Source organism: Oryctolagus cuniculus, chromosome X (assembly GCF_964237555.1).
Source record: "Oryctolagus cuniculus chromosome X, mOryCun1.1, whole genome shotgun sequence".
Taxonomy (NCBI): Eukaryota; Metazoa; Chordata; class Mammalia; order Lagomorpha; family Leporidae; genus Oryctolagus; species Oryctolagus cuniculus.
In genome coordinates, this window is record NC_091453.1 from 10,876,994 (window position 1) to 10,886,077 (window position 9,084).

The following is a 9,084-nucleotide window of genomic DNA, read 5'->3' on the forward strand; positions in this document are numbered from 1 at the left end:
TGCAGTGCTTGGGCCATTCTGACAAAAAGATTCCTTCTAAATCTGGCTGCACCAGGGTGCTCTGGGAAACTTCGTCTGCTGACCCCGTTACCTGAGTTCAGAATGAAGACTACCAGCCACCCACATTCACCTTAGCCGGGCAGAGATTTCCTGTGTCCCATGCCAGCAGGAAAACCCTTACGAACTTTCTCTTAGGACCCAATTTCCGGGACAGTACAACTTTCTAGGGTCCGAGGCAGGACGCTCCTCAGTCATCCCACACCCTCTCTGGGTGCCATGCCAGTTGCTCGAGGGCTCTGTCAGTGGCCCCCCGGGAAATCTAGCATGACAGTGCATAGTGTGCCTCTTTGGGAAGCTAGAAGCAGGTTTCCCAGGATATCCTGCCCTTAAGGCTCTGGGATAAGCTGGCCAAAAGAGGAATGAATCTTCGCAAGATTCGGCATGCAGAAGTGAAGCAGGAGCCATTACTTTGCACAGGTTGTTGTGGTGACAAACAGACGTGTAAGTGACAGTGGTCCCAACATGTCTGCCCTCCTTCTCTCTGTGTCCAGGTCTTCTTTCTGTGTGCTGACTCCTGCCCAACAGCAGCCTCAGGCCCTCCACTGGACATCGGCCAAGCCTGAAGCCAGGTGAGAAAGGATGATGATTACAACCGTAGCCCCCTTCATGGAATTATAAATCGGTATACAACTGCTGTTAAACTGATTATTTCCCCGACTTAAATGAATAAACTATTTTACCACTCCCAACTCACCACTTTCTAGTCCCCCTGCTGTGGTTTGAAATGTGCCCTCCAAAGTCCGTGGGTTGGAAACTTGATTCCCAATGCAATAGTGTTGAGAGGTGGGGCCCAACAGAGGTGATTAGGGGATTAGAATGGATGACAGTCATTGGTTATCTCCAGAGTGGGTTTGTTCTAAACCGAATTTGGCCCCCTCTTGCTCTTGCCCTTTTTTGCCCGCCCTTCGTCCCTTGCTCTTGCCTTCTGCCGTGGGATGAGGCAGCACAAAGATCCTCACAAGATGCCAGCACCATGCTCTCCGAGTTCCCAGCCTCCAGAGCCGTGAGCCAAATACATTTCCATTCATGATAAATTACTCAGCCTGCGGTATTCTGTTATAGCACCACGAAAAAGACTAAGACACCCCTCCGACTGCTTTATTTCGCTTCATTGTGGCAGCTACCGCGGGATGTATTATGTTTGTTGGTTTATCGTTGGCCTCTCCCAGGAGGATGTAGGGTCAGGGACTTTGCTTCACTGCTGATATACCCAGTGCCTACAACAGTGCATGTCACATATTAGGTGCTCAGTAAACGTTTTCAGTGAGGAAATTATTTTGGCATTGACATTGCACTATTTTTTGTCTTCTTTGGTGTGCTTTGAGTGGATAAAAGAATAGCATAAGAGCTATTTGCACAACAACCTGTGCAACCTGCTGATTTGACAGTGGGAAATACTTCTGAAAGAAATGAGGCAGGGGTGGTGCAATGGGTTAAGCCACCACTTACGATACCAGTTGGAATGCCAGTGTAAGTCCCACCTGCACTACTTCTGATCTAGCTTCTTGCTAACAGATCTGAGAAGGCAGCAGAAGATGGCCCAGGTACTTGGGCCTCTGCCACCCACGTGAGCAACTAGGATGGAGTTCCTGGCTTCTGGCTTCAGCCTGACCCAGCCCTGGCTATTGCTGCCATTTGGGGAGTGAACCAGCAGATGGAAGATTTCTCTCTCTCTCTCTCTCTCTCTCTCTCTCTCTCTCTCTCCTTTTCTCTGTCACTCATTCAGATAAGTACATAGCAAATAAGTATCTTTGAAGTTTGTTGCTCCATTAGACCATTAACAGTACTTCTCTAAGCTGTTCGAATAATGAGCCAAGTAGCTTCGACATTATTTTCTTTCCTCCACCTCATAACAATCATTTTCATGCATTGCTGGGATTTTGGACACATTGTTCTCAGAGAGAGACTGACTTTCTGCTTGGTGAGAAACTACTGGGAGAAAGACTGATTTTTTTTAATGCCTCTCCATCTTTCTTATGACTTTTGTTGTTTCCCAGTGGTCTTTGTGTGATGCAGAATTTCTGCACTTGACTCGAGAGCCTGACTCATTGTGTCTGTTTTCCCTTGCCCTTCCCTGTCTCCACTCTCTCACCTACCAAAACAAGAGTCTTCACCTTCAGATGTGAAACTGAAGAAATTGTTTCGTGGGACAGGCCACAAGAGAAAGGATTTCTAAGAACAACTCCAACTTCAGATGTTCATGACTGTGGATAATACAACTGCATCCATTCGTGTTTCTTAGAGGAACATTTAGATGTCCTGTGTCACTTACGAGGAACAGGCTCTCGCCCCGCAAATCCCATGGTGCCTTGATCTTAAACTTTCCAGCCTCGAGAACTGTGAGCATAAATATCTACTGTATTTAAATTACTTATTCTAAGGTATTTTGTTACATTTTGTACTTTGATACAATCTGTATTGTGATACAAAATATCCCCCAAATGAATCTATAAATTCAATGATATCCAAGTCAAAATTCCGGCCAGCATTCTGATAGAAACTAGCTCTAGCTTTCCGTGCCGATAGCGCTCCTGCAACGTGGTGAATGTTCCGAAAATGTGCCGGACCTTCTGTAAGAAGCGTGGCAAGCACCAGCCCTACAAGGTGACACGGTATAAGAAGGGCAAAGACTCTCTGTATGCCCAGAGAAAGCAGCATTTTGATAGGAAGCAGAGTGGCTATGGGGGACAGACTAAGCTGATTTTCCGGAAAAAGGCTAAAACTACAAAGAAGATTGTGCTGAGGCTTGAGTGCATGGATCCCAACTGCAGGTCTAAGAGAATGTTGGCTATTAAGAGATGTAAACATTTTGAATTGGGAGGAGATAAGAGAAACGGGCAAGTGATCAAGTTCTAATCTTCGTCTTCTGTTTTGTTATGAAGACAATAAAATCTAAAGATTAAAAAAACTAACTCTAAAAATTACATAAAAATGCGAAGACAGATTAGCAGAAATAATTTTGAAAAGAACAGTACTGAGGAATTCAAATCCCCTCATTTTAAGGCTTACGATAAAGGTACAGTAGTTAAGACTGTGTAGTATTGCCACTAGTATGGATATCTATAAAACAAAATGGAAAATTCAGAAATAGACCCACATCTATGTAGTAGATTGATTTTCAATAAAAGTGCCAAGATGATTGCATGGTAAAAGGGTGCCTTCAAATGGTGCCATTCTTAGCAGATAATTCATAATAACCAAGAAATGAAAGCAACCCAAGTGCCTACTGATGGAGGAATGAATGAACAAAATGTGTTATAGATGTATTTTCAAATATTATTCAGCCTTAAACAGGAAAGGAAATTCTGACAAATGCCACAACATAGATGAACCTTGAGGACATTATGCTAAGTGAAATAAACCAATCACAAAAGTTAAACACTGTATGATTGGATTTAATATATGGTAGTTGGAGTAGTCAAATTCACAGAGATATAAAATAGAATAGTGGTTGCCAAGAGCTGCAGACATGGTGGAATGTGGAGTTGTTTAGTGGGTATGGTTTCTGTTAAGTTAGATGAAAAGGATCCTGGAGATTGATTGCATAATATTTGAATATATTTGATGGCACTTGTCTTCATATACTTTCTGTCGTTATAGCAGAACACCACAGACTGGGTAAATTGTCAACAATAGAAGTTTTTTGATCTTGTAGTTCTGTAGGATGGGAAGTCCAAGATTAAGAGACCATATCTGGAAAAGACCTTCTTGCTACATCATACTGTGGCAAAAGGGCAAGCTAGCTCACATGAGACATGAAGGATGGGGGCTAAATTTATCATTTTATCAGGAGCTTACTCTCTGAAAATAGCATTCATTAATGAGAGTGGTGCCCCCAGTACATAATCACCTCTTTTAAAATTTTTTATTTACTTATTTTTATTTATTTGAAAGTCAGAGAGAAAACAGACAGAAACAGAAAGATTTTCCATCTTCTGGTTCACTCCTCAAATGACCACAGTAGTTGGGTTTGGGCCATTTTGGGGTGGGCATTTGGTACAGCAGGTAAGATGACACTTGGCATGCCCATATTCCATACTGGAGTAGCTGGGTTTGAGTCCAGGCTTCTCTCCTGATTCTAGGTTCCTGCTGATGCACATCCCTGGGACACAGTGAGTGATGATTCCAGTGGTTGGGGTGGGCCCCTGCCATCTACACGGGAGACCCAGATTGAAATCCAACACCTGGCTTCAGTCTGGCACAGTTCCAGCTGTTGGCAGGTATTTGGGGAGTGAACCAGCAGGTGGAAGATCTCTGCCTCTGTTTCTCTGCCTTTCAAATAAATAAAAAGCTGAACAAACTGCAGATCAGTGCCTTTTCTTAGGTGCATCACAGAACTGAGGTAGGAGGACAAAGTGTCATTCCCAAATCTGGAGAGACAGACACCTACACAGGATAGCTAAAGCCATGCTTACTTGGAGCAGAAGCTGCCAGAGCCATGAACTAGTAGAAACTTGAACAGTGACTCTGATGGCTTGCTGGAGGCTGAGTGTGGACTAGCATGAAGTAAGAGACTCCTGAGAGCTGCGGTTATGGGGAGGCACATTTCTGTGAGTTTCCCCCCAGGAATCTCATCATATTCTGTGAGGAGCTGAGAAAGTTGTCCTGGGGACCCTGGCAGGAAGACCTTTTCAGAATCTTCTTCAACACAAAGGCCCTCTCCCTGGGGGAAAGTCGTTTTCAGAGGGTGAAACTGTCAAATGGCAATACTGAAACTTTTTTTTCTTTTTATTTATTTTTCTTTTGACAGGCAGAGTGGACAGTGAGAGAGAGAGAGAGAGAGAGAGAGAGAGAAAGGTCTTCATTTTTTCCGTTGGTTCACCCCCCAATGGCCGCTGCAGCCTGTGCACTACACAGATCTGAAGGCAGGAGCCAGGTGCTTCCTCCTGGTCTCCCATGCGGGTGCAGGACCCAAGCACTTGGGCCATCCTCCACTGCCTTCCCGGGCCACAGCAGAGAGCTGGCCTGGAAGAGGGGCAACCGGGACAGAATCCGGCACCCAGACCGGGACCAGAACCCAGGGTGCCGGCGCTGCAGGCGGAGGATTAGCCTAGTGAGCCGTGGCGCCGGCCAGCAATACCGAAACTTTGTTCATTCATTCATTCAATGGAAAGGCAGAGAGAGAGGGAGAGAGAAAGAGAGATCTTCCATCTGCTGGTTCACTCCCCAAATACCTGCATCTGATCACCACGCTGATCCGAAGGCAGGAGCCAGGTGCTTCTCCTGGTCTCCCATGGGGTGCAGGGCCCAAGGACTTGGGCCATCCTCCACTGCACTCCCGGGCCACAGCAGAGAGCTGGCCTGGAAGAGGGGCAACCGGGACAGAATCCGGCGCCCCGACCGGGACTAGAACCCGGTGTGCCGGTGCCGCAGGCAGAGGATTAGCCTAGTGAGCCGCAGCACCAGCCAAAAATGAATCTTAATGAAGAATGGGATGGGAGAGGGTGTCGAGATGGGATGGTTCTGGGTGGGAGGGTGGTTATGGGGGGAAAAACCGCTATAATGCAAAAGCTGTACTTTCAAAATTTATATTTATTAAATAAAAGTTTAAAACAATTCTGCCTTTCAAATAAGTAAATAAATCTTTTTTTAAAAATAAGAGTAACAAGGCCGGCGCCGCGGCTCACTAGGCTAATCCTCCGCCTAGCGGCGCCGGCACACTGGGTTCTAGTCCCGGTCGGGGCGCCGGATTCTGTCCCGGTGCCCCTCTTCCAGGCCAGCCCTCTGCTGTGGCCAGGGAGTGCAGTGGAGGATGGCCCAAGTGCTTGGGCCCTGCACCCCATGGGAGACCAGGAAAAGCACCTGGCTCCTGGCTCCTGCCATCGGATCAGTGCGGTGCGCCGGCCGCAGCGCGCTGGTCGCGGCGGCCATTGGAGGGTGAACCAACGGCAAAAGGAAGACCTTTCTCTCTGTCTCTCTCTCTCTCTCACTGTCCACTCTGCCTGTCAAAAAAAAAAATAAGAGTAACAAAAGTATTATAGTGGACTTCTCATCAGAAAGCATGCAACTAAGAGGAGAGCAGAGTGAAACTTTAAAAGAAAGGGCAGATGTTTGGCAAAGTGGTTCTATTACCACTTGGGACACCTATATCCCATACTAGAGTGCTTGGATTCACGTCCTGGCTCCACTCCCACTTCTACCTTCCTGCTAATCCAGATCCTGGAAGATAGCAAGTGATGATTCAAGTAATTGATTCTCTGCCATCCACCTGGGATATCTGGATTGAGTCTTCAGTTCCTGGCTTTGACTGCTGTGGGCATTTGAGGAGTGAGCAGCACATGGGAGATATTTCTGTCTCTCTCTCTGACTCTCAAATAAAACTAATAATTAAACATTTAAATGATTAAGTGTTGAAAGAAATTAACTCTGCTGCCGGCACTGTGGCACAGTGTGTTAATGCCCTGGCCTGAAGCGCCGGTTCAAGACCCAGCCGCTCCTCTTCTGATCCAGCTCTCTTCTATGGCCTGGGAAAGCAGTACAAGATAGCCCAAGTCTTCGGGCCCCTGCACCAGTGTGGGAGACCCAGAAGAATCTCCTGGCTCCTGGCTTCAGATCGGCACAGTTCCAGCCATTGCGGCCAATTGGGGAGTGAACCAACGGATGGAAGACCAGTCTTTCTCTCTCTCTCTCTCTCTCTCTCTCTCTCCCTCTCTCCCTCTCTCCCTCTCTCCCTCTCCTATCTCTGTGTAACTCTTTCAAATAAATAAATAAATAAATCCTATAAAAAAAACGAACTCTGCCAACTTAAATTTTTATATCTAGCAAACTCATCCTTTCAAAGGGAAGTAGGAAAATTTGGTTGAGAACAACTTAGAGAATAAAAAATACGGGCCGGCGCCGCGGCTCACTAGGCTAATCCTCCGCCTTGCGGCGCCGGCACCCTGGGTTCTAGTCCCAGTCGGGGCACGGGATTCTGTCCCGGTTGCCCCTCTTCCAGGCCAGCTCTCTGCTGTGCCCAGGGAGTGCAGAGGAGGATGGTCCAAGTGCTTGGTCCCTGCACCCCATGGGAGACCAGGATAAGTACCTGGCTCCTGCCATCGGATCAGCGCGGTGCGCCGGCCGTGGCGGCCATTGGAGGGTGAACCAATGGCAAAAGGAAGACCTTTCTCTCTGTCTCTCTTTCTCACTGTCTACTCTGCCTGTCAAAAAAAAAAACAAAAAATAAAAAAAATAAAAAATACAACAAATTCTCTTTACTTGCTTAACATAAAAGCAACAAGAGAATTGGAAATCCTAAAGCAATTCTTGGCAATGATCCAAAGTGTTCTTGACTTCTTTTATTCTGATTTTGATGATGTATAAAACCCAGAGAACAAAGAATATTTTGTGAAAAAGTAGAAGATGACCTTATTTTAATTCCCATTATTATGAATATGTAATCATTCTTTCTATGTTTTTCAAGTTTAATTGCTTATAATTTGTTATTTTGATTTTTATAATCTTTTGTGGAATTTTTGAAATATTGATTCAACAAAAATGTTATGCCAACTATGAAAGTTTTCCATTATCTCTAATGCTAGTTAGATCCTGTCCATCTGTTTAATATCAAAAGAATAGGACCTGTTTAATGCTAGCTAAATTTTTCACTGTTTTGGATAATTACCATTTTTGAGTAATTATTCTCCTGTAGGGAATTAAATGCTATTTACAATGTATTCACCTTTCTTTCTTTCAAAATGCTGTTATCAGAGTTAGGAAGAACAAGGTCCTAGTGTTACGCAGCACAGGGCTGGCTGTGGTTCGCAATAGCCTGTTATATATCTTATGAGCCAATAGAAGAGAGGTGCTCCAAGGCTCCAGTCATAAAGTAATGCATAGAGCAGGACATATGGATTGCCCTGATTTTTTTTAAGGTATATTTTTTTATTTGAAAGGCAGAGTTACAGAGAGAGCGAGAGCGAGAGCAAGAGCGAGAGAGAGAAGGCACTTTCACCTGCGGGTACTTTCCAGATGACTGCAGTGGCCTGGGCTGGGCTAGGCTGAGGCCAGGAATCTGGGACACCATCTGGGTCTCCTGTGGGTGGCAGGGGCCCAGGCACTTGGGCCACCCTCCACCGTTTTCCCCGGGCACATTAGCAAGCAGCTGGATTGGAAGTGAAGCAGCTGAGTGTTCACCCAGTGCTCATATGTGACTGCGGCTTAACCTGCTGTGCCGCAGCACCGGCCCCTGGATTGCCCTGATTTGATCAGGGTATTTTGTATATGTGTACTGAAATGTCCTACTCTATCCTACACATATATACAATTATTGTTCATCGTTTTTAAAAGGAAAAAATACTGCTTTGAACTAGCTTCTCATTATATGCAGTCTTAAAAATATTAAATGCATGATGTTTGTATTCCTTAAATTAAATTGAAAAAACTAAAAACAAAAATAATTTAAAAACTCTACAAAAAAAGCTACTGAGTCAGAAAAAAAGTGAAGGAGGGATAATGACTTTCTTAGACAAACAAAAACTAAAAGAATTCATCCTACAGAACTTTTCTTGCAAGAAATGCTACAAGCAATTCTTTGGGTAGAAGGAAAATTATATAGGTCAGAAACTGGAATCTATGTAAAGAAGCACATCAGAGAAGGAATAAAGATAAATAAGGTAAAATAACATTTTTTATTATTTTTAAAATTTTAATTGTCATTTTATTTGAAAGGCTGTGGCACACAGAGAGACACAGAGACAGACAAAAAGAGATCTTCCAACCACTGGTTCACTCTCAGAATGTCTGCAACTCCTGGGGGCGGGGTGGCAGGCTGTAGCCCAGAGTTTGGAACTGAATCGAGGTGCCCCTTGTGGGTGGCAAGGACTCAAGCTTTTGAACCATAACTGTTGTCTTTGAGGGTGTGCATTAGTAGGAAGTGCTGGAAGCAGAGGAGATAGGACTCAAACTGGGCACTCCAGTATGGGATGCAAGTGTCCCACGTGGGAATTAACTGCTGAGCCAAATGCTTGCCCCATGTTTTTCATATTCTTAATTGATTTAAATGATAGCTGTTTAAAGCAAAATCATAACAATCGATTAGTTGAT

At 44.9% G+C, this 9,084-nt stretch overlaps 1 protein-coding gene across 1 annotated transcript; it reads left to right on the top strand.

Annotated features, from left to right (window-relative positions):
* The first annotated feature begins 419 nt into the window (after window positions 1-419).
* On the top strand, window positions 420-3,182 carry LOC100345882 (large ribosomal subunit protein eL42-like). The gene is made up of 3 exons (XM_008272469.4): window positions 420-501; window positions 1,123-1,235; window positions 2,587-3,182. Exons 1-3 carry the CDS (start codon window positions 420-422, stop codon window positions 2,914-2,916), a joined length of 525 nt encoding a protein of 174 aa, XP_008270691.4. The 3' UTR covers window positions 2,917-3,182.
* Window positions 3,183-9,084: the final 5,902 nt, after the last annotated feature.